Raw genomic sequence first — 26,018 nt, forward strand, 5'->3', positions numbered from 1 at the left:
TTACCCTACAAGCTTCAATCCATTCTGAGGGGATATCAGATTCACTAAACTTTGTATTAAACCATGGTTCTAATCTATCCAGCTCCTAAACATAATATTAATATATTCTGAGGGGATATCAGATTCACTAAACTTTGTATTAAACCATGGTTCTAATCTATCTAGCTCCTAAACATAATATTAATATATTCTGAGGGGATATCAGATTCACTTAACTTTGTATTAAACCATGGTTCTAATTTATCTAGCTCCTAAACATAATATTAATATATTCTGAGGGGATATCAGATTCACTAATGTTTATTATAAAGGGTGTTAAAAAAAAACAATCGCTCACAATTTGAACCAACGTAAGTACTTCAAATCTTGGAGATAGACCCCATAATGTTTATCTTGATGGGGCATGTAAAATCCTTTCTTTAGACACCTTAGCCAGTTTTCTAACTCAATCCTTGCCAATTTGGCATAAACAAGAATGACCCATCCAACATTGAGACATGACGGTACTGTCTATTTATAGTTCTTCCAGGGGTGTATATTCTACATGGGATCCCCTGCTCAGGGGGGGGGGGGGGGAATAAAAAATAAGTGGTTGGAGAGAAAAAAAATGAAAAAATTAAGAAAACTGAAAACATTTTTTCATTTCACCCCCCTCCTTGGTGAAAAAAAACTAAAAAAATGTGTGGGATAAAATAAATAAAATATAGAGTTCTTTAAATATTTTTCCATTTCCCCCCCTACTTGGTGAAAAAAAACTAGGGGGGAAAAAAATAAAAAAAATTTGTAGCAGGGGAAAAAAAATAAATCTTGTGCAGAATATACACCCCTGAGTTCTTCTCAATGTTTGCCATGTCTTTCTTTTTGATGCCCAATTGGCTAAGATTGTGTTAGAAACTCATTATTTAACTCATCCTTTATTGTCTTAACCCTTGACATCCCTTTAATTTTTTTTAATAAATTCCAAAAGATTTACCTCCTCTGGGATATCTCTGGACTTCAAGAATATATTCACATTTTCAACATCTAGAATAAACACAAACTAAATATTTCTTCCTGACTGTTTAAAACCAACATTTGAAGATTAAATTTTTTCATTTAATTTAATAGATATAGCTAAGTCAAAAAAGGACAGATAGAATTAATTTAGTTGTTTCGTGTTTATGATTTTGATTTCAAGTGGGCTATTTATTACCTATTTTAGGAAATAATAAATAAATTTTTAGCTTTCTGGGATGTCCTATATTTTGGAGTACGGCATATCTTAGCAAGGGGAGAGGGGCAAAAGCCAGGTATAAGGTATAATCAACAAGTGAAATAATTCTTTAACAATATTTGTGGGGCAAATGGAGAGGTCGTAAATTTTACTACATGTTACCCTCCAATAACAGCTGAAAACCACGTATAGGTTTCGAGATTTTTTTACAACTAATTTCGTTATTGGTATAAGCTGGGCAAATGCATTTGAGATAACGAATTAGTTTTAAAAATGGTTCACCTAATTCATCAATGCATTGTTTGATAATTTGTGGATCATATTCAAAAACTAGATTATCCCCATCCAGATACCGTTCAGGGGGGACAAAGTGCATTGTCATTGCCAGGTCTTCCACGTTCTCTGACGGCTGTTTATCATCCCTGTACATATAATTATACAATTATATTTGGAATATTTGTTAGTAATAAAGCTAGTCTTTGATTCCCTTAATGTGTCCTTACATCATTCTGTAACGCTTTAATAAATGTGATTTTCTCAAATGCTATTCAAGATAGACGCAAAATTTTGTTGTTGTTAAGATTTCCTTTTCCTGAGTGGGCATCTATTAATTTTCGGTCTGCTAGCCATGCTTCAAGAAGATAAATCTTAAAACATGTGTGAAAGATTTAGTGATTTATGTGAACTGAAAATCTACTCTTTTAACCACATAAATTTTTAAAGTTTAAAATGACGTAAAAACAAATTAAGATTTTCTCTTGGCTTTTCAGAACTGTTTGATATGTAAAATTGACGTACAGACAAGACATAACTCAGCTGAAGCAGAACTGATTATCAATACTAGTACCTGTAATCAAAATCTAGTTGTTCAATCTGTTGTATTTCTCTAAATATCCTTTCATTTGGTCCCTCGGCCCTCAGCATGGCTAGGAAGCTGTAGATCGCTGTCAAGATTTTATCAACGTTTGCATATCCCTCCTAAAATAAATTTATATGCCCTACATTTTTGGAAAATACTGGCTCTGAAATAGAATGGATAGAAGGGGGCAGAATAATAGAATAAAACCATAACGGGACCTATGTAAAGCTTCAAATAAATGAAGAGCTCTAAACGGTTTAAAGATTGTTAACAAAAATCTTACTTCTATATTTAATAGGAATAAAGTATACTAGTAAAATATAAGTATAGAATGTATTATGTCTATAATCGTATTATACCTATCCAGTTTTCTACGAATATGAAAATGTACAATCATATGATTTAAAACCAGTAGCCAATGCATTCGGCATCTCGGCGCTAAAAAAAACTGGTTTTAATTTTATAATTATATATTCGCGGAAAGCTTTTAATTATACGGTGCGAGAAATATTCCTGTATGGCTTCGATTGATTGATCCAGTTCTCAGCCATACTGAAAAATTATGTACCTATAGCATCGTATTACAGACAATTTTGCACGAGTATTGAAAAATAATTAGTATTAGTACCAGTTTTATTGACCCGGGCCTTCACACCTAATGGCTAAAAAATGGTTTTAATCTTAGAATTTTTAAATTCAATATCCGCGGAAAGCTGTCTATAATACGTTGTGAGAAATAACTATCATTTCTTAAATTGAAGCTCACCTTGGTCATCTTGCAAGAGATAGTAAACATAGAGTAGCAAGAGTTGAACTCGAACCCATCACCCTCATTTCCGGCATAAAGGCTTAGTGCCCACACTTTCTTTCTAAATTATAAGAAAATTATGTTTTGAAAAGGTCTTAGGAAGAGTTTTAAAAGTCCTTTTAAAATAAAAGATAAAGTATAAATAGAATTCAGGTAAAAGATTCTGCCTGCCTAGCCTTAAATAAAATTGGAACTTTTGAAAGAACCAATAGGTACCTAGTAATTTTGGCTCTTAGTAAAATTGCATGATTTCAGAAATTATCCAGATATATTATTAAAATAAATGCTCTGTTAAAAACTTACTAAAAGCCAGATGGATTGGATTTCGGCCAATTCACAATGGATAACTTTTTTATTATGTGAAAAACCATGTACAAAATTGAATTTAAACGTAAATTTAGTAAATTTTGCGCAAGCACGACTTAAATTTTCCAAGAAATATTTGAGGTTTTCAATTCTATACTTTATCTTCTTTGCCTATTAATCCTAAAACCTTTAATGTTTGTAGATATAATAAGATTTTTCTCTTTTTTAATTTATAAAAAAAATGATAAGTGGATCGTATGAAATGTTTGAGCCTAAAACATTTCTCTTCTTAAAAGTGTTTAAAGTTGACACATTTCAATTTTTATATATTAACAATCCCCCCCTTGTGAACGTAGACAAAGAATATTTATATTAGTGAGGAAATAAAGCATTTTTTTAAACAAGGATTTAAAGGGTTAAGACAATGGACGATAGATCGATGTATATCCCCAATGATAGTGAACAAAATTACCTATACTGTCGATAAAAATAAAAAAGAGTCGATGTTGTTATTTTATAGGAGTGGTGACAAGTGTAATTTACAGTCCAATATCTCCTCCCTCCAGGGTTGTCGAATTGGGCACTTTTTTTTGATATTGGGCGGCCCAATTGCCAAAAAGGGTTTTGGGCGGGTTTTAGGCGCCCAATAGTGGTTTTGGGCACCCCTTTTTGGGCAAATGTCATAAACAGCATATAAAAAGGATATAAAATAGCTTAAAACCATACTGAGACTTATTATTAGAAATAAAATAGCCTAAAACCAGCTGAGGACCTATAAAAGATCCACTAGAAAGGAGAACCATATCGGTTCAGCGGTTAGTAAAATCCTTTTCTAGATACAAAAAAAAGCTTACAAATCTATATGACAGTTAATATGGCGTTGCTACAAAAGACCAACTCTACAAAAGACCAACGCCTACAAAAGACCAACTAGACGGTTCTACAAAAGACCAACGCCTACAAAAGACCAACTCTACAAAAGACCAACATTCAAAAAATCGTAATGCTAGAAGTTCATAGCCGCAGAGCTTGGCCCCCTAGCCTGCCTAGCCGCGGGCGCTCGACCCCCTTGCCTATAACCTAACCTAACCTATATGTATGAATGTTTAATGTACATTAATTTATTTATAGTTTAGAATATCATGGATTTTACAAAAAAGTGTTTGGTAGATTTTTTTCAAATTTTTAATATTTTTTACAATATTTAGGTAAAGTTAGGTTAGGTTATAGGCAAGGGGGCCGAGCACCCGCGGCTAGGCAGGCCAGGGGGCCGAGCGCTGCGGCCATGTATTGATTATGTAATACATTATTAATAAATTTAATGTTTAAATAACAATATATAGGCGTTGGTCTTTTGTAGAGTTGGTCTTTTGCAGGCGTTGGTCTTTTGTAGAGTTGGTCTTTTGTAGGCGTTGGTCTTTTGTAGAGTTGGTCTTTTGTAGCAACGTTAATTATATATCACCCAAATATACGCCCGCCCCACCCCCCTCTTTTTTACCAACTCCCCTTTTTTTCACCCTCTCTTTTTTACCCACTCCCCTTTATTCACCCCCCAAAACGGGGGATTCCTATATCTGCCCAAGAGGACCGTACTCAGAAAATATATGGTCAACCTTGATTAATAATGACAATACAGAACCTCCCTAGACCCTGGATAAGTATTTATATTTTATATTAAGTTTTACTCCTCGAAAATTTTCTTTAATGTTATGAGAAGGCAGCAAAATAGCCTTAAATCATACCGAAACTTATTATTCTAAATAAAATAGCCTAAAACCACCTCAGGACCTATAAAAGCTCCACTGTAAAGGAGAACCATATTGGTTCAGCGGTTAGCGAGATTCTTCTCTAGATACAAAAAAAAGCTTTCTAATTTATATAATAGTTTAGTTAATATAACCCAAAAAATAGGCCCGCCCTCCACCTCTTTTTTCACCCCCTCCCCTTTTTCTCTCCCCCCAAAAGGGGGGTGCCCAAAACTGCCCAAAAGGACCTTACATTGAGCGGCCCAAAACCGCCCGTCCAAAACTGCCCGCCCAAAATAACAACCCTGCCTCCTCCCTGATTCAGGGCGACCACTCCAAAACCAAAAAAATATAGTATATTTATAGTATATTTTTTCCCCCCATATAGTATATATAGTATATTTTTTTTACTCATATAGTATGATATAGTATTGGACTTTGAATTATTTAGTAAATCATAGTATATACTTCAACAATAATACCTGAAACCAATGTTGTAATCAAAGCAATCTCACATATAAGGGGGGGGTTTTTAATGCAACCATCTTGTAATCAGTGAGCAAATGGCACTTAGAATTTGAATTTCGATCTGAAATTTTGCATGAGTAATCCTTGATAGGTCTATTTTCCCTAAATCGAACAAAAAGTTGGAAAAGTAATGGCTGGCGGCTGGCAGCTCAGCCGTTTAGCCGTTTTTTACCTATTTTTAGGGCAAATTCATCATTAATTACGTAGGAATCAACTTTTTAAAACATATTTCTGGTTTAATTCATGTTAAATGATAACAATAACCATTTTTAAATATTTTTAGTACCAGCTGCTAAACGGCTAGAACCGGCTGAAAACGGCTGGGAGCCGCCAAGAGTATAGAGGGTAGATAGGGCTTGTGACATGTCTAGGGGTAGGTTTCTATGGGTGCTGAGCTCAAAAATGCTACTAAAAATAGTGACGGCCAATCCATATGGCAGCTGGGTGTAACAGCTGCAGCTCAGCTGCGAGCGGCCAAGAGTAGAATTAGTAGATAGGGCTTGTGACGTGTCTAGGGGTAGGTTTTTATAGGTGCTGAGCTCAAAAATGCTAACAAAAATAGTGGAGGCCCATCCACATGGCAGCTAGGTAATGGACGCAGCTCAGCTGGGTAACGGCCGCAGCTCAGACGAGATAGGCAAAGAGTAGAATAAGTACATAAGGCATGTGACGTGTCCAGGATTAGGTTTTTATGGGTGCTGAACTCAAAAATGCTTCTAAAAATAGTTTCGGCCAATCCCTATGGCAGTTAAGTAATAGCTGCTGCTCAGCTGCGAGCGGCTAAGAGTAGAATGATTAGATAGGGCTTGTGACGTGTCTAGAGGTAGGTTTTTATGGGTGCTGAGCTCAAAAATGGTACCAAAAATAGTGGCAGCCCATCCATATGGCAGCTGGGTAACGGCCGAAGCTCAGCTGGTAGAGGCCAAGAGTAGAATGAGTACATAGGGCATGTGACATGTCTAGGGGTAGGTTTTCATGGGTGCTGAGCTCAAAAATGCTACCAAAAATAGTGGCGACCCATCCATATGGCAGCTGAGTAACAGCTGCAGCTCAGCTGCGAGTGGCCAAGAGTAGAATGAGTATATAAGGCTTGTGATGTGTCTAGGGGTAGGTTTTCATGGGTGCTGAGCTCAAAAATGGTACCAAAAATAGTGGCGACCCATCCACATTGCAGCTGGGTAACAGCTGCAGCTCAGCTGCGCGCCACCAAGAGTATAATGAGTAGATAGAGCTTGTGACGTGTCTCGGGGTAGGTTTTTATGGGTGTTGAGCTCAAATATGCTACTAAAAATAGTGGCGACCAATCCATATATGGCAGCTGAGTAACAGCTACAGCTCAGCTAGGATCGGCCAAGAGTAGAATGAGTAGATAGGGCTTGTGATGTTTCTTAGGGTAGGTTTTTATGAGTGCTGAGCTCAAAATGCTACCAAAAATAGTGGTGACCCATTCATGTGACAGCTGGGTAACGGTGGCAGCTCAGCTGGGAGCGGCCTAAAGTAGAATGAGTACATAGGGCTTGTGACGTGTCCAGGGGTAGTATTTATGAGTGCTGAGCTCAAAAATACTACCAATAATAGTCGCGGCTCATCCATATGGCAGCTGGGTAACAGCTACAGCCCACAAGCCCTATCTACTCATTCTACTCTTAGCCTCCCCCAGCTTAGCTGCAGCCAGCTGCCATATGGATGGGTCGCCACTATTTTTGGAAGCATTTTTGAGCTCAGTACCCATAAAAACTTCCCCCAAGACACGTCACAAGCCCTATGTACTCATTTTACTCTTGGCCGCTCCCATCTGAGCTGCTGGCCGCCACTATTTTTGGTACCATTTTTGAGCTCAGCACCCATTAAAACCTAACCCTAGACACGTCATAAGCCCTATCTACTCATTCTACTCTTGGCCTCTCACAGCTGAGCTGCAGCTGTTACCCAGCTGCCATATTGATGGACCGCCTCTATTTTTGGTAGCATTTTTGAGCTCAGCACCCATAAAAACCTACCCCTAGACACGTCATAAGCCCCATCTACTCATTCTACTCTTGACCTCTCATGGCTGAGCTGTGGCCGTTACCCAGCTGCCATATGGATGGACCGCCACTATTTTTGGTACCATTTTTGAGCTCAGCACCCATAAAAACCTACCCCTAGACACGTCACAAGCCCTATCTACTCATTCTACTCTTGGCCGCTCGCAGCTGAGCAGCAGCTATTACTCAACTGCCACATGGATTGGCCATCACTATTTTTGGTAGTATTTTTGAGCTCAGCACCCATAAAAACCTAACCCTGGACATGTCACATGCCCTATGTACTCATTCTACTCTTGGCCTCTCCCAGCTGAGCTGCCGCTGTTACCCAGCTGCCACATGGTTGGGCCGCCACTATTTTTGGTAGCATTTTTGAGCTCAGCACCCATTAAAACCTACCCCTAGACACGTCACAAGCCCTATCTACTCATACTACTCTTGGCCGCTCGCAGCTGAGCTGCAGCTGTTACCCAGCTGCCATATGGATTAGCCGTCACTATTTTTAGTAGTATTTTTGAGCTCAGCACCCATAAAAACCTACCCCTGGACATGTCACAAGCCCCATCTACTCTTCATACTCTTGGCCGCTCCCAGCCGTTTTTAGCCGGTTCTAGCCGTTTAGCAGCTGGTACTAGAAAATCAAAAAAATGGTTATTGCTATCATTTAATATGAATTAAACCAAAACTATGTTTTAAAAAGTTGATTCCTACGTAAATAATAATGAATTTGCCATAAAAATAGGCCAAAAACGGCTAAACGGCTAAGCTGCAGCCGTCAGCCGTTACTTGTCAAACTTTTTGTTCGATTTAGGGAAAATAGACCTACCAAGGATTACCCATGCAAAATTTCAGCTCGAAATTCGAATTCTAATTGCCATTTGCTCACCGATTACGAGATGGTTGCATTAAAAACCCCCCCCTTAAGTTAAATCTATGAAAAACAACTGATATTTAAATCATAATTACAAACAATAATATATTTTAAGGGATTTTCTCCATCTCTTTCTTACTGTAGCAGTGGCGTGCCAAGCACTTTGTCTTGAGGGTGGGGGAGGGAGTTTGAACATATTCATCCCCCCCGAGCCCCTCGGAGGCACTTAGCTTTAGGGGGGGGGGGGGGGAGCATTTTGATCATATATACCAATTTTAAATAAGGGCGTTTTAAGGAGGTGGGATTACTTGATCCCTTTCCATTCCCCCATCTCTTCATCACCATCCCTTCCTCCACCCTGCAATGACTGGGAGCTTAAAGACATCTTGCAAAAAAAGAATATTAACCCACCCCCCCCCTCCCCGCCACTCATTTAATTAAAATATTTTTATGGGAGGGAGGATGATACAAAAGTATGATTAACCCACCTTTAAAAAATTAGGTGGGGGCGAGCTAAAAACTCATATTGGAAATAATTTGGAAAATCACATTCCCCACATTGCATTACGGACTGACAGACATAGTGAATTGTAGAATTTCTATCGGTTACGCCCCTAGAGGCCTCTAGTGGCACTTTAAATTTTTTTATTTCTAATATCTAGTTTGAGAAAAAAATTCTATATTGCGTTCAGATCTCTACGTAAATAATTTGATTTTTTGTGATTTCTCTTGGAAGGGTGGTGGTACCTTCCGTAAAAATAGTTATAAACCTTTCCGGGACCTATGAAAAGCTACTCTGTTAAGGAGAACCCGATCGGTTAAGTGGTTAGCAAGATCCTTCGGTACAAACTGATACCCCTGACAGAACTATGACTCTGGCAGAGAACAACTATTTTAGGTTAGGTTAGGTTAGGTTATAGGCAAGGGAACCGAGCGGAGGGGGGATAAAAATCTTCAAAAGTGAAAAAAAATATTACCAAGATGATAATGCCAATAGTTATATCACCATCTCCCACCCTTTAAAATAGCACATTAAAAATTTGGCACTTTATAAAAGCGAATCTTTTCTATAATTAGGGTCGGTCCGTCCGTCCGAAAGAGTTAGCTTTTATTCATTAATTTAGGCATGTTAGAATTGTCCTATTTATTTCAAACTTTGCATGGTGATTCCTGTAGTAGTTAGGTACGATTTAGAAAGCGTAGCAACTCTATAATCATTACCAGAATGTCCGTACGTCCATTTTAAACATGTTGATTTTTTTTACTTTTTTAATAACAAGTGGGGGGGGGGGGGGGGAGTTTTGACACATTTGCGTAAACCTGGCACCTAGGCTTTATCTTTGGACTGAGAGGATAGGTTATTAATGATAAAATCATTCTTATATGATGAATTTTACGAAGTTTTAAGATTTTTTGGATAGGGCTCCAGGTTCCGGAGCTCCAGGCCTCCTGGTGGTCTCTGTACAAGTAAAAATGAAAAAAAATTTTTTTTTTAAGTTACAAATCAACTTATAAAACAAAATATGCGTCTTTTTTCTTCAAATATGTGAATAATATTACCTAAATAAGATGCATATTTTGTTTTATAAGTTGACCTGTAAAAACTTAAAAATTTTTTTTTTTTTAATTTTTACCTGTACAGAGATTACCTGGAGGCCAGGAGCTCCGGAACCTGAAACTTCGTGAAATTCATCATATACGAATGATTTTATTATTAATAATCTATTCTCTCAGTCCAAAGATAAAGCCTAGGTGCCAGGTTTACGCAAATGTGTCAAAACTTCCCCCCCCCCCCTTTTTATGTGATAAAAGCATCCGATTGATCTGATTTTTTGTTTACTGATTCCTTTTACAATAATGTACAATATTATGAGCGAAGCATCTCTATAATCAAGTATTAAAATGTCAGTATGTCCTTAAAGAGAGTTCTGTATTTAAGAAGTTTTGCAACAAGTTTACGTATAATTTTGTCAAACCTTATATTTTCATATTTTGTATATTCAGTTCTGACACTCAACAAAAGTTAATGTTCGTCTGTCATATCGTTTCAGAGCTTTGCTTTTATGGATGTTGTCATCCTTGTTTAAAGAGATGTTCGCAAGGATTTCTTAGGGCGGTGCGCGAAACGCTCCTAGAAAATTTTACACCCCCTTTAAACAAAAATGTTGAGTGTTATTTTATCAAGTCTAGAAAGTTAGGTAGATTGTTATGTGTTTTAATTAAGGTTTTTAAAAAACATTTCTTTTGGTTCAGGAAATATACACAAAAAAATGATAAACTTTACTGAACATCATGTGATATATAATTATATGATCAGGGGCGTCCAAGCTTTTTCATTTGTGGGGGGGGGGGAAACAATTTTTAAGGGGGTGTAATTTGGTTTTAGAGGGGATAAAATGGCGCGCGAAGCGCGACGCAAATTTTTTACCCCCTTATTGGTCATAATTGGCAATTTCGTAATATGGTAAGATTAATGGAAGCTTCATCATATCACAGTAGCTTTTGATAGGTTAGGTTAGGTAAGATAAAGGTTAATGATTGCCCCGCAGGGGATAGATATAGGAGAAAACCTACTGTGAAAATAAGACAAAACACTCCTTAAGAGGTGTTGTCACAAAATACGTTTTTTGTTATATAAATATAATATTATATAGTATATATAGTAAATTTTGGTCAAATAAAGGTAATAATATATAGTATATATAGTAAATTTTTGTCATATAGTATGATATAGTATCCAAATTCATCCTATATAGTATATATAGTATGCAGTGGTCGCCCTGCTGATTTTACCTAAGATATGACAGAAGGCTCCCCTTGCCCTCATGGCCAATTATCCATGGTATGTAGTGCAGCGGCTTCGTCATGAACTTGTCCAGCAAGGGGGGCAGCGCCCAGGTCAGGTGCAGCTCGTACACGTTGTCTATAGGATGAAGCCTGAGAACAATTACATCAATTTTAATGAGTCGCGAAAAAAATTGAAGTCTTAAAAGTGCTTTCCTATGACGTAATATTAAAAACCTAAAAATAGAGATTATTTAAAGTTAACCACACAAATAGGTCTCCTAGAATTTTAAATAAGTTACAGTACACGGGGCAAAAAGACGACGCACCCACCACTTTCCATTTTTTTTTATAAAGAAAGTTGTAACAAAAATACCATTCTCTAAAATTTCCCTGGACATATAAGAAGCTACACTGTAAAGAGAACCATATCGGTTCAGTAGTTAGCGAGATCTTGCAGTACAAAACAAACAAGTCAGCAAAAACTGGATAAAGCTCGGTTTTCGATTCGGTTGGCAAACAATGTACCTGTATAGTTTGTGATGTCTGTCAGTTTTGAATGGAGTGTTAAGGTGGCCCCAGGTCTCCAGGGGTAATCCATTGTTGGGAACTTTGGAAAATATATTCTCTATCCAACCCTTAACAAAACAATACCATATGATCAGGTTTTTTTAATGGGGCGAGGGGAGGAGCATTTTTTATGGAGGCAATTTTTCTTGGGAGTGTGGAATTGCCATCCCCCAAAATAGATACAAGCCTTTGACCTATAAGTATCGCATCATATTATAAACTGCTTTCCGCGGATATAAAAATCTAGTTCTGTTAGCCCCGAGATACCGCAGGCACGGCTAAAAAAAACTGGTTTTAAAATCACGATTGCACATTTTTTTCCGTAGAAAACTGGATATACGATGCATGATTTTTCAGTATGGCTTATAACCGGTTCTAATCCAACGAATAATAATCGGTTTCGAAGCCATACTGGAAAATAAATGAAAATAAAAATATTCCTAACAATCAGAGATCTTAAGGGAAAAGACAAACTTGTATACGAGAATTTAGAAATTGTCCTTATTTAAAAAAAATAGTCAAACGTTTTGATAAATTCAAAAGTACACAAATAATGACACAAATAATACGAGAATGGATTGGATATATTATTACTTGGATCTTATACCAGATTATCATATACTCTTATAAAGTGAAACCTGTACACTATGTGCCCAGCCAATGCAAAAACTCTAAGATTCCAAAAAAATCATTTTTGAATATTGACCAATTTTAAAGTTTTAGGTTAATCTTTGTCATATTTGAGAAGGATTCCCAAAGCTAGAGGTGAAAATATCAATTACTTATAATTTTACAGCTTCGAGAAGTAGCCTACCTATATTTTAGAACTTTGTAATAAAAGCCTGACTATTGAAATTACATTTTTATGCAAACTTTAAATTATCGTCAAACTACCAAAAATTGAGCTACAGTAATATGTTATACCTTTTTTGAAAGCTTATTGAATATACTATACGATTTTAAATTATTTTTAATACGTTTACTTCTAAAACTTATGAAAAAATTGATGTCAAAGCATTCCCCCTTAAAGAATCAGGAATTATAATATTTTGTAATGTTACTCTCAACTTCAAATAGTTTGATCTTTTTTCAGCTAACGATGCCGCATATCAGACCTTTACACATGTTTAACCAAGGCACTCAGTGAATGAATCCCGTTGGTTTCAATGGCGGCATCGTTAGCTGAAATTTTTTTTCCGCATTTTTGTAGGAGCGGTCGGACCCATTTTATAGCAATTTTACATAAAAAAGACAAATTAAAATAACTTTTTACAAATCATTTTATCGTGATATTTATAGTTCTCAATGCAATTTTTTGATACAATCCCTTATTCTTATTTCTTAAAGTCTTTAAAGGATATCCTTGCCCCCCCCCCCCCACCCCCGGAGTGTAGGGGAAGGCCCCCCATGCACACGCCTAGAAATATTCATTTAAGCTATGTAATCTAACCTGTTGCTTCTAATATTTTTTTTTTTTAATCAAATGAATTATATTTTAAATGTTTAAATTTGATAATAGTTATTTCTCGCATCGTATTATAAACGGCTTTCCGCGGATATAGAATGAACAATAATGAGATTAAAACTAGTTTTTTTAACCCCGTGGTGCCGAAGGCACCGGCTAAAAAAACTGGTTTTAATCTTATGATTGTACATTCTTATATTCGTAGAAAGCTGGATATAATACGATGCTAGACATAGTTTTTTTGTATGAATGAGAACCGGTTCCTATCCACCGGATTCGAATGAATACGAGAAAACTAATTCCACCTATTCCACCCCATATGCACGCCCTAAAGAATTAAAAGAGTTAATCAAACTTGTAAAGAAACTTAAGATTTAAGCAAATTTGTTAATAAATGTATGAAGGCCTAGGGATCTAAAGGGATAAGAGAATGGCAGATAAATTGATGTACATTACCAATAATGATACACAAACTTACTCCTTTGTAGATTACAATTATTGGTTGAAAAGTTATGACACTCAACTTAATAAACAAACAAGAAAATGTTATTATAAAACTTTGGGGACTAGAGTGATTAACAGCCCAATGTCCCCTTCCTTTCTGATAAAGGCCCTATTGCAGACAATCAATCCTTTGATTGCAAGGCCTTTGGATTAAAGTTTTTAGTGCTTTTGAGGTGATTTGTGATATATTTGCTTTTATTTTTAAAACAAGAATTGTTTTGTCTATAAGTAGCGCAGCAATAATAGGTATTTTTTAATGAAAAAGTACAGTAAAATGGGTTATAGGAAAATAGAAAATTATTTAACAAAATGTTATTAACATGTTTCCTTGTTTATAGTTATTAATGTCAACAAATCAAGGGATTTAAAGGGATAAGTTAATGGCCGATAAATTAATGAACTTATCCAACGATGATACACAAAATTACCCCTTCTGTAGATTACAATTAGTGGTTTAAACGTTTGGACACTCAACATTTGAAGGAAAAAAACAATTAAAATTCAGTATAAGCCCCAAAAGTGGCTTAACCAATGAATAATAAAACATTAATATAAAGCTTTGGGGACTAGTGTAATAAACAGCCTAATGTCCCCTCCCTCCCTGAAACAAATCAATTGATATATAAGTATTTCATTGATAATTTATTTACGGGAGGGGGGTGACTTGAAACAAAACATACCAGCAATTTTATTTTGTGCGCCACTCCCTTAGTTTTAAAGATAATTGGGTAAAATTTTTGGGTTGTGCCACCAATCTTTCCAAGTTTTGGAATCTTAAAAAAAACTGCGGCGGAACCGCCGTTCACGGCCGTTTTCCGCTACCAACAAAAAATTTTTTATTGCATTTCTCGCTGAATTAGGCAATTTGGACTTCATTTTCAAATTCTTATTTATCAAGGTATACCTTAAATTCAGTGCTTCTCTTGTGCTTTTAAGATATTGGACCCAAATCGTTTTAGGGTGTCACTAATCACCTCAATTTTTGGTATTTTGAAAACGGCGGCGGGCCCACCGCTCCCGCCGTTTTCAGCCGCCGCCTCAAACATTTTTTTTGCATTTCTTGCCGAATTTGAGAATCATTTGAGATAATGTTGGCGGCAGAAAATGGTTGTTAACGGCGGGAGCGGCGATTCCGCCGCCATTTTTTAAAAGATATCAAAACTTGGGGTAATTAGTGACCCAACCCAAAAGATTTTACCCAATTTGAAGCAATTAGAGACTGGCCAGCCAATTTTAAAAATAAAAAACGTACATAACGTACACAAAAAAAATACGTTACGTACATAAAAAAAGTAAAAAAACGTACAAAAAACGTACATTCCTAATAAAAATAAGTTAAATAATTTCCTAGTTACCTATTATCAATACATTTAAGTCTACTAGCAGCTACCTGTAAAGGAGAACCATAGCGAACTGACAGACACAAGATATCCTCTTACTCTATTTAAAAGAACTAGCGTCTACGCTCCTAAAGGCCTCTAGGGGCACTTGAGGAGGGGAGAGTTGAATTCAATAAAAAAAAATGGATGACAACATACATAAGTAGCGAAGCTCAAAAGTTATTTATAGACATCTGGAAAAAAATTAACTTAAAATCAGTGAGCAATTAAAATTCATTTTTGGGGGGAGGAGGTAGTTTTTTTTCTAAAGTCAATTTCTCTTGGGAGGGTGGATGGTGACACTCTTCCCCAAAATAGTTATAAAACTTCCAAAAACCTATGAGAAGCTATCCTGTTAAGGAGAACCATATCGGTTCCGTGGTTAGCGAGATTCTTTGGTACAAACAAACAGACATCCTGTTATTATGTACAAAGTATATCCTATTATAAAGACCAGCGACTACGCCCTTAGAGGCCACTAGAGGAACTTTATTAGGGGGGGGGGGGGAGGAGTTGAATTAAAAACCCATTTTTTTATTTAAAAATAAAAAGTAAAAAACAAGGATGACAACATCCTTAAGTAGCGAAGCTCAAAAGTTATGAATGGAAATCTGGGAACTATATAAACTATAGAGTAGTGTCGTAAAAAATAAGCATTTAACTTATTTAAATAAATCACAAAACCTTTTAAAAATATATAATAACGTGAAAATCTAGAAATAAATTCAGCCCCCCAACCAATAAGCAAATCTCAATGAAATTTAGTGGAAGTATTAAGAATGAAAACTAATACAATTCCTGAAAATTACAACCGTCTATCAGGAATATGAGTAGAGAAAATCACAAAACCTATACATCTAGGAATCGATCTAGCACTGCAACAAATAGACAAACCTTAAAAAAAACTTTTTGAAAATATGTAGAATGTGAATTTATTTATTCCCTGAAAATTTCAGCCGTCTATCTTAAATATAAGTCGAGAAAACCATGAAAAAAAGAAAATCTAGGAATAGATCTAGCACCCAACCAAAAGGCAAATCTCAATGAAAATATGTAGAATGTGAACTTATTCAATCAAAAAACAGGAGCTGAGAAAATCACGTTTCTCCGATAGCATAACGGACTGACAAAGTGATTATAGAGTAGCTTCGCTAATAATTTTTTTAGTGAGGGAGGGGGGAGTAGACCACCCCATTTCTGATTTCAATTTTAAAAAGAAAGAGAAAATAGGGGAAGGGTGGTGGTTTTTTTCTAAGAGTAATTTCTATTGGGAGGGTGGTTGTACCCTCTCCCAGGACCTATGAGAAGCTACCCTGTAAAGGAGAACCATATCGGTTTAGCGGTTAGCGAGAACCTTCGGTACAAATAAACTGACAGAGAGACATACATCCTGTTATTACGTACTAAGTATATTCTATTAAATAAAGTAGTAAGTTTTTTGTCTGATGCTTAAGATTTTCATAACTACTTCATACAGTTACCGAGATGGTTTTAGGCTATTTTTCTACCATTTTGAATACAGGTTCTTGAAGGGATATGGAAGGACAGAGAAAATAGCCTACAACCTCACAATGATCATGTCGGTTCAGCAGTTAGCGTGATTCTTCGTTACAGAAAAAAGGATTTATAGGATAAATATATAATAGGATATAGGGTTATTTTGTCTAAGTATTGCTAAAGATCTCAGAAAATACTAGTCTTTGATACAAAGTAAATCAGTGCCTGTCTGTCTAAAGCTTAAGATCTTGGTAACCGCTGAACAGATTGGGTTCTATTCATCAGGGAATATATCTACTGGTCCTGTGGTAGTTTTAGGCTATTTTCTTAGAGTGTGGGAAACCCACCCTCCAAAAAAAATCAACCACCCCTCAATTTATTTTTATAAACTAATGCAAATCAGCGGGGTGGGGGAACCCCCACCGCACCCTGGGGCGAAGCCTAAATGAAAAAAATAATCACAATCTTTTTTTATATTTTTTTTGGACAAATTTCCAACAAACGATTCTATAAAAGAGGGGACGAAGCCTCTAGAGGCTAGGGGCGAAGCCTCTAATCCTAGTAGAAAGTAAAAAGCTTTAAGTGTCCCTCCCCCAAAGAAAAAAAAGCAAAAACTTATCACAGGACTATTAGGTATATTCCATGAAGAGTAGAGCCCAATAGGTTCAGTGGTTACTGAGATATTAAGCTTCTGATATACAGACGGACAAGCAGACGGACAGACATCATTCTAATTTGTATTATAGATAATATACTATTTTTGTAATACTTTTTGTACAAATACAAATAAATATACAAATACTTTTATACTTATATTTGATTCTTATTCTTTAAAAACTGAAGATACCAAAAAATAAGACTTCTTAATCCTAAACTGAGCACCATATGATATCTCGGAAAATTTACCCAAGTATATAAAGAATTTGAAAAAAATTATCGTAAAATCTATTAAAGGGGTAGTTGCATGAAATGCATTTAAACTTGAATTTAGTCAACTGCATTTCTCTTTCTGTTCAATAGTTTAAACTAAATCTATAGGACATATATTTCAAGTCCATAAATTTAAACTGTAAGTTTTAATAACATATATGCATAATTTACCTACATATTTTTGTTCTATGAAAATTTAAGATAATATTAAATTTATTTAATATAATACACCTATAGTTTTTGTTAAAATTTTTGTACAAAACATACAAATTACTTTTCTGCTAATATTTGATTCTTATTATTTAAAAAAAAAACGTAAAACGTACAAAAATACAAATTTCAAAATACGTTACGTACACATATCAAAATAACGTCCAGAACGTACACAGATTCGATGCGTAACGTACAAAACGTACAAAACGTACACTCTGGCCAGTCTGCAATTATAAGTTTTTGTTTTATTTTGGAATTCTGGGCACAGTGCTGTAGCTAGCTAAAATAACGACCCTTCCTCCTCCCATCCTACTGGATGAATGAACTGGCCAATAAATTATGTCCATGTTAGTATAATATCCACGTATATTCTACATCCAATCATACGAGTAATTCAAACCTTACAGGATGAACTCAGATCTAACCTAATCAGACTAGCGGTGCCCAGATCTTAATTAACAAAAACAATTTACCTGAAGAGTGTCTAAATCATGCTGTGACTGAACAGCTAGACTCATGTACTGTGCTGAATAGTGGCGCAGACGAAATTCATGCAATCTAAAGATACATTTATCTATAATACAAAGTAGAATGATGTCTGTCCGTCCGTCTGTCCCTTAAGATCTCAGTAACCAATGAACCGATTGGATTCTACTCTTCAGGGTTTATACCTCTTGGTCCTGTGGTGGTTTTAGGCTATTTTTCTGGGGGGTGGGACACCCCCCCTCCAAAAAAAAATAAAAAATTCTCACTCAATTTTTTTTTGTTTTGATGATCCACCATATGTACTACATTTTTTTTAAAAATTACCTCTTGGTGCAAAGCCCCTAGAGGCTAGGTGCGAAGCCGCAAGTAATAATATATAACTTTAATAAAGAAAAGGGGTAGTTGCACGAAGTGCATTAAAACTTGAATTTAGTGAACTGCATAGGTATTTTGTTCTGTTCAATAGTTTGAACTACATCTATAGAACATGTATTTGAAAAAATTAAATTTTCTACTAGGTAGTTTAAAAAATACCAAGACTTGAAAATCATGTTTTTTTTATATATGCAACTTATATGTCAGTCCTGCTTTCACATAAAACAGCATGATGTCTATTTTGATAGTGCCTAATTGATTGCTATTTATATGTTACATGGTATTCTTGAAACTTATGCTTGCAATCAAACTTTTTAAATGCTCTTCATGCAATTATCCATTTTAAATATTTTGACTAAACTAGTACGAACATTTTGAAAGTGATAATGCAAATGTTATTTTTTTCTTTTAGCTCTATTAATGAAATATATCCGTCCATGATAAAAAAAAAGTAAAGCTATAAAGTAGTAAGGTTTTGTTTTCACTGTCTTATGATTACGATCACTACTGAACCGATTGAGTTCCCTACTTAAAGAAAGCTTCATATATGTCCCAGGATGTTTTAGGCTATTTTTATGCTCTTTAGTCCAGGGGCGTCCAATCTTTTTTTTTTGGGGGGGGTAAAAAATTTTAGGGGGGGGGGGTAATTCGTGTTTGGGGGGGGTAAAATGGCGCGCGAAGCGCGCCGAAATTTTTTTTTACCCCCCCCAAAATTTTTACCCCGGGGGTAAAATTTGATTGGGGGGGGTAATTACCCCCCCTAAAGTCTGTTGGGGGGGGTAAATACTCCCCCCAAATCTGTTGGGGGGGGGAAATTACCCCCCCCAAACTAATTTACCCCGGGGGTAAAATTTTTGGGGGGGGTAATTTAATTATGTAAAAAAAGCACCTACCTAATCTATTAAGTTAATAAGTACTATCCTATAACATAAAGTAGTAAGTAAGGTTTATTTGACTATAGCTTCAGATTTCATTACTTTTAATACTGAGTTCTCCTTTTTAGGAAAGCTTCACATAGATCCCATGATGGTTCCACACTATTATAGGTCAATCCTTTGAGTGGTTTTAGGCTATTTTTCTCCTCCCTTTTTACCCTTTAGAAAACACGAGTTCTTAGATGCTAAGGGCGCCACTACTATTCAAATATATAGTAGTATCTCATTCTTTAGAACATAAAAATACAATAATTAACTCACTAACCAATGAACTAATATGATTATACTTTAAAGTGAAGCGTCTTATAGGTCCTGGTAAGTTTTATAACTAGTTTTGAGACACCCTGACATCCTCCCAAAAGAAATCCCCTATAGAAATTCTTTTTCATTATTTAATGAAATATTTAATTTAGTTAGGTATCTATTTTATGGAATCTTCAGTGCTTTACAATTACATCATAGATCCCCGGGATGGTTTTAGCCCTTATAAAGGCCCAAGCAAATAAAACATGATCAAACTATTAAATTTTTTGTTATCATGGTTAAGAACTGTTTTAACTGGTTGGACTATATTGGGGTATAGTCCCTTTTGTGGCAACGCTCTTTAAGGGGCGTTTCTTCGTTTTTTTTCACACAAGCTTCTCTCCTATTTCTAGCCCCTGCGGGGGGCCAATTGCTTAACCATGTGGGGCAATCACCTAAACCAATATAACCTATCCTAAAATAAACTATCAAAAGCCATTTAGGATATACTTTTCATTAACTATTAGGAGACCAAACGAGGAACATAAAATATATTACACCTCAAGGCTCGAGTCACACTATGACTTTTTTTAGGGGGGGGGGGGAAGGTGGGGATTACTCCCTCCCCCCCCAAAAAAAAATTTTCAGTAAAATTTTATTTTAAGAACATTCAATTTGGGGGGGGGTAAATACCCCCCCCAAAAATTTTTTTTAAAGAACATTTATTTTGGGGGGGGGGGTTATTATCCCCCCCCAAAATCGTTTGGGGGGGTAAATACCCCCCCCAAAATCGTTGGGGGTGCCTACGGCACCCCCAAGGTAGGGGTAATTTTTTTTTGGGGGGGGTATTGTTCACAAAATTTTGGGGGTGCCTACGGCACCCCCAAAATCGTTTGGGGGTGCCAAATGGCCCATTACCCCCCCCCTTGGACGCCTATGCTTTAGTCCTTACCCCTACGAATACAAAGCCCAAAGGATGTTAGGAGCGAAGTCGCTAGTTTTCAAATATAGCGCTAACTGTATTCTAAACTAAAATGTTACCTTTTATGCATTGTGGCATCGTCCATGCCCTCTGGTGACAGAGATTTAGAATTACCCCACATAAACTTGGACATAGGGTGCTTCTCTGCTATGCCACCATAGATTTGAGAAATCCTAAATTGAATTATTTTTAAACATAGGTATAGATATGAACAAAAATGTACAAATTCTCGGATAAGTAGATGTCGACGTCCGTTTCTTACATTCGATATTTGTTTTGTATTGTTTACTATAAAGAAATTTAGCAAGATATATATGACAAGTTACTTTGCCAATAGCCTCTAGGGAATGGCGAAGAGGTCGGGAAAATGGCCTAAAACCACCCAGAGGCATTTATAAAGCTTCCTAAAAAGTAAAATCATTGCAAACCGGCGGTTTCCGAGATCTTAAGAGCGAGAAAAAAACCCTTACTTCTATTAATTATAGGATAGCAAAAAGACAATACCTATTATAATCAGAAGGAAGAGCCATTTCAAATTCAGAATCCACAGCTTCTCTTTCTCTCTTCATTGAATCTTTTTTCATCAGCGGTGAGATGAAAAACTAATAAAAAAACATATTTTATTTAACTAAATAGTACAAGGATCCTTAACTGGTGAAAAGAGAAAAAACTATTCAGTGATAACGTTTGACCTTTTTGTTTTAAAAAAATAGATATTAATTACCTAAGCAGTTTCAAATAAACTTTAAGCTGTATAAGAATTTTTAGCTCTCTAAGATGTTTCTAAAAAAGGACTTTACAGAATATCTTTATTGTTTTTTTCTCACTAAATCTATCTAAAAATTAAATGCATAAAATTCTGTCTTCAGTATTATGCTAAATATCTAGAGACTTCTGAAATTTCAAGTTTAAAATTTATTTTGAAACTTGTAAAAAGGAAACGGGGGATTTTATATCTTTTAAGACACCATTAAGAAATAATACAAAGAATTTTTAACTTTTGTTGTTAATTTTTTGTACAAACTTAAACAATAAACATCCTATCGTTTTCTGAGGGGTTTGAATCATAAATGTATAAAAAGATAAAAACAAGGATGACAACATTCATAAGTAGCAAAGCTCAAAATTTATTTTTAGACATCAGGAAAAAAAAATCTTTTGAGTATGTTAAAAAGACATAAAAATAATAAAATAATAAATCACGAAACCTGTTAAAAATGTATAATATCTTTTCTTTTTCATTTTATATCCGCGGAAAGCCGTTTATAATACGATGCGAGAAATAACTATTGAAGCATTAAGCTAAGAAGGAAAACATAAAATCTAGGAATTGATCTAGCACCCCAACCAATAGCAAGTCTTTATTAAACTTGGTGAAAATATGTTTAATATTGACTTATTTAATCCTTAAAAATTCCAGCTGTTTATCATGAACAGGAGTCGAAAAAATCATGAAAACTTGAAAAACTAAGAATCGATCTAGCACTCCAACCAATTATCATATCTTAAATAAAACTTTATAGAAATGTGTAGAATGTTGACTTAATTAGTCCCTAAAAATTCCAGCCGTTTATCTTGAACAGGAGTTGAGATATTCATGAAAACTTGAAAAACTAGGAATCGATCTAGCACCCCAATCAATATACAAATTTTAATGAAACGTAGTAAAAATATGTAGGATGCAAATTTATTTAATCCCGAAAAATTTCAGTCGTCTGTCTTGAAAGAAGTTGAGAAAATTACAAAAACAAAAAAATCTAGGAATCGATCTAGTACCCCAATCAACAAACAGATGGACAAAACAATGTATAGATTAGATGCGCATATGTTATGGGAATCTTCACTAAAAATTACAGCTATCTGCCTTTAACAGGAGCCGAAAAAATCACGTTTCCCCTACTTTGTCTCAGACAGACGGACGGACTGACGGACATTTCGAATTATAGAGTAGCTTCGCTACTAAAAAAGGGTTTTATTAATCTTATTAGTAAAGTTAATAAACCACGCCAACTAATTCAAACAAAATATTAGTTTCCTGAGCAAATCTGTCTAATCCTTCCAGTAAATTCTTTCTTGGAATTTCAAAATAAAACTGTGTAGTTTCAGTATCTGTCGAGGCATTATCAAAACCACCGTACTTTCTGTGTTTACACAAAGTATAAAGATTTGCGGATTTCTGATAAATGGGAAACCAAAAGCCCCCTTTTGATTGGTTGGTTCCATATTGGTGTAACCAAACTTTTCAGAAAGTAATCTTAATCTACAGAAAGATAATTCATTATCTTATTCCTAAAGGTCCCAGTTAAAAGTAATGTATTTGTATTTGAAAATAATAAAAATCCGCGAGTCTTATGATTGTATAAGTTCCTATTGAATGCATCGAAAGAGTTTTCATTCGGATATTTTGCAGACCCCATGAAAACCATGTGTTCTAGAAAATGTGCTAGTCCTACAGGTAAAGTCTTGTTGTTTTATATGTTAACACTAGCGGCTTCGCCCCTAGCTTCTAGGGGCTTTGCCGTAGAGGTTTGATCAACCTAATTTTTTGTATTTTAGATTTTAAAAGAAAAAGTTTTTAAAAATAGCCCCCCCCCGGGTTAGCCGACCTCCCTTTTTCAATTTTAGTTTGAAAAATAAAAAATTGGGGGGGGGGGGGGATTTTTCATTTTTTGGGGGTTGGGGGTGTCCCCCCCCCCCCCAAGAAAATAGTTTAAAACCATCACAGGACCAGTTGGTATATTATCTGAAGAGTAGAGCCCAATCGGTTCAGTGGTTACTGAGATCTTGAGCTTCAGACGGACAGACAGATATCGTTCTACTTTGTATTATAGATAACTTTTCATGTAAGAGAAAAAGCATGATTTTAAAGCGCAACTACTCAAAAACTATTGTTTGTACTTCAGTCAATCCGTCAATTTAAGTATCTACTTTAAGTATCTTGGTTGTCCAAGCTTTTAAGGAGTTTTGAAAGCGAAAATTTCCTTTCTTAGTATAGTTAGTTAATGATTTCTTTCTTGATTAGTTTACTTTTAAGATGAAAGCAAATACTAAAGGTATGTACAGTACAGCAAAATTAGTTAAAAACACACCCAAATTAAATTATGTTGACATTAGTTAGGGTAAGAAAAAAAAACTAAGGATAAACAAATAAATTTATATTTTAAGCTAAAAAATCTTTAGTTTTAATTACCTATAGCGAATGTTCATTAAATTAAGGAAGAGTATAAGTATGATAAAAGGAGAATTTGCATTTAATATTCAGTAAAACAACATGCTTGATTAGTCAAACAAAGAATACTTTGCAATTTACTTTCATACTCAACACAAAAGAAAACTGAATCACAGGTTAGAAAATGGCTGCGTGGAATTGTAAATTAGAAGTTAAGTTTTAAATCATAGATGGCAGCATTCTGCGCTAATACCCAAAGCCTTAAAAGTTAACCAAAAACAGACAAATTGCATTAGTACCAGTAGTAGTACCCAATGTCCAAGACAACTATGACAATGAGTTGTCCATCCCAAGATCCCTTATTGCACTAGATACAAAATATATAATGATGTTAGGGAAAGTTAATCAAGCATACTTTATAATTTTAACACACACTCAGCACGCAAAAAAAACTGTATTGCCTGAGCAAATATATCCAGACAGGGGAGAAAATGGCTGCGTGGAATTGTAAAGTAGAAGTTGGTTGTACCACAATCTTTAAATCAATCAATGAACTTGAAACAATTATCTGAAGTAATTTGATGTCCATCTGTCTTTCCGTCAAAAGCATTAGATCTAAAAACTGCAGTTTCCGGAAAGCTATTTTCAGGTCATATAGCTTAATTTACTTGACTATATATATTACCATTTCTTAAAATCCTACCCCCCCCCCCCCCTCCCTTTTTTTTCATTGATAAGATAAATACATTTTCTTCAGGATGGCCATAACCACAAGCTCGATAAATATAAATAAATATCTCTTAATTTCAGCTGTTTATAGAGAACTGCCTTGGCAAGCACATGAACAGACTGACTCCCCAAATAACAGATGCAATTTTTCTCTCGAATTAATTCTGTAGTTGGTAACAGTTTCATTTCCTTCATTTCTCTATTTCTAATATAAATTAAAAACCACTCTATAGGCCAAGGAAAAGCCAAAAGTAATTTATAAGAGTTTAAAGTCCATTTTAAGAACCTGTGCAGGCATTATAGGTACCGCCATGTTTAGAAGTAAACATATCCAGAGTATTTTCTGTTGGATATTTCTCAGTTCCCATAAATACCATGTGTTCCAGAAAATGAGACAATCCTTTGGTTCAACATTTCTTGTATTTCAATTTGTAAAACGTCAACTTATTTCTAGGGGTGGTTTTGGTAATTTCGACCAATATGGTAAAAACAGGTATTAGATGTTCTTATAGTTGTATTCTCTATTCATGATAATTAAGCTTAGTAAGAATAAATAAAAGGTAAGTTCTTGCTTCAGAATAATGTTACAGTTATGAATTAAAATTTCCTTGTAATGGAAAGATATTCAACAGAAAGGGTACAGGTGGCTATTTAAGATTCTTGTATAGTAAAAGTAAACAATAGCAATAAGATCTTTGACCAAAATAAATCCAATATTCTTATATTTGGTTTCTTTAAATAAAAACTTAAGTCTTCCTAACAAAAATATTTGCTTAATAAAACAACAAGACTCCTTGAATGTCCCAAGGATCACTGAAACTGCCCATATGCACACACAGAGCCGCTGCGCTCAACTTCAGTCCTAAAAACATAACATTATTTTTTTTATTAAAGACGACATTTTATCTATCCAAAAATTATATGCGGCATTCTAGCCTACCATGTTTCCATACCTGTAACTTCCCCAGCACGTTTCCTAGAGCCCCCTTCGTTGTCATCAATGTCATAATCTCCATTGTCACTCTCATCACCATCAGAGCCCTCCTCCAGATCTTCATCTCCCTCTTCTGTACAAACAAATATATCATTATACACTTGGAGCCTCTTGAGGAAATGAAGAGGGGGAAGTCAATTTGGTTTTTAAAAATATCTACATTTTTTGTTGGAAGGAAGGGGGAGATGTTAGTTCGCGTTGTGGTGTTTATTAACCTTAGAAGGGAGCATTGGAGTCATCTTCTATCACCAGAAATAGTTATAAACCTTCCCTGGACAGAAGCTTCGCTGTGAAAAGGAAACAATAATGGTTTAGTGGTCAGAATAGACATCCTGATTGTATTTCCGCAGCTCAATGAACTAAGTGGATATGAAACTTATCTCATCTACTTAAACGTATCATAATA

At 35.4% G+C, this 26,018-nt stretch overlaps 1 protein-coding gene across 1 annotated transcript in view; it reads right to left on the minus strand.

Moving 5' to 3' along the window:
* The window catches only part of LOC145326510 (nardilysin-like), a 50,113-nt gene that overhangs the window by 19,570 nt on the left and 4,525 nt on the right, over positions 1-26,018 (minus strand). The window contains exons 7-21 of the mRNA XM_080169882.1: positions 25,572-25,685; positions 25,410-25,480; positions 25,365-25,374; positions 24,905-25,018; positions 22,723-22,829; positions 21,225-21,322; positions 20,780-20,893; positions 18,173-18,257; positions 11,670-11,779; positions 11,151-11,294; positions 2,839-2,941; positions 2,061-2,191; positions 1,496-1,635; positions 974-1,023; positions 5-85 (exon numbers count right to left, since the gene is read on the minus strand). Of these exons, the coding sequence (XP_080026008.1) occupies positions 5-85; positions 974-1,023; positions 1,496-1,635; positions 2,061-2,191; positions 2,839-2,941; positions 11,151-11,294; positions 11,670-11,779; positions 18,173-18,257; positions 20,780-20,893; positions 21,225-21,322; positions 22,723-22,829; positions 24,905-25,018; positions 25,365-25,374; positions 25,410-25,480; positions 25,572-25,685 (1,472 nt within the window). The remainder of the gene's footprint in view (positions 1-4; positions 86-973; positions 1,024-1,495; positions 1,636-2,060; positions 2,192-2,838; positions 2,942-11,150; positions 11,295-11,669; positions 11,780-18,172; positions 18,258-20,779; positions 20,894-21,224; positions 21,323-22,722; positions 22,830-24,904; positions 25,019-25,364; positions 25,375-25,409; positions 25,481-25,571; positions 25,686-26,018) is intronic.

Source organism: Acartia tonsa, chromosome 8, assembly GCF_053477335.1.
Source record: "Acartia tonsa isolate MP-2025a chromosome 8, ASM5347733v1, whole genome shotgun sequence".
In the NCBI taxonomy this organism is placed as follows: domain Eukaryota; kingdom Metazoa; phylum Arthropoda; class Copepoda; order Calanoida; family Acartiidae; genus Acartia; species Acartia tonsa.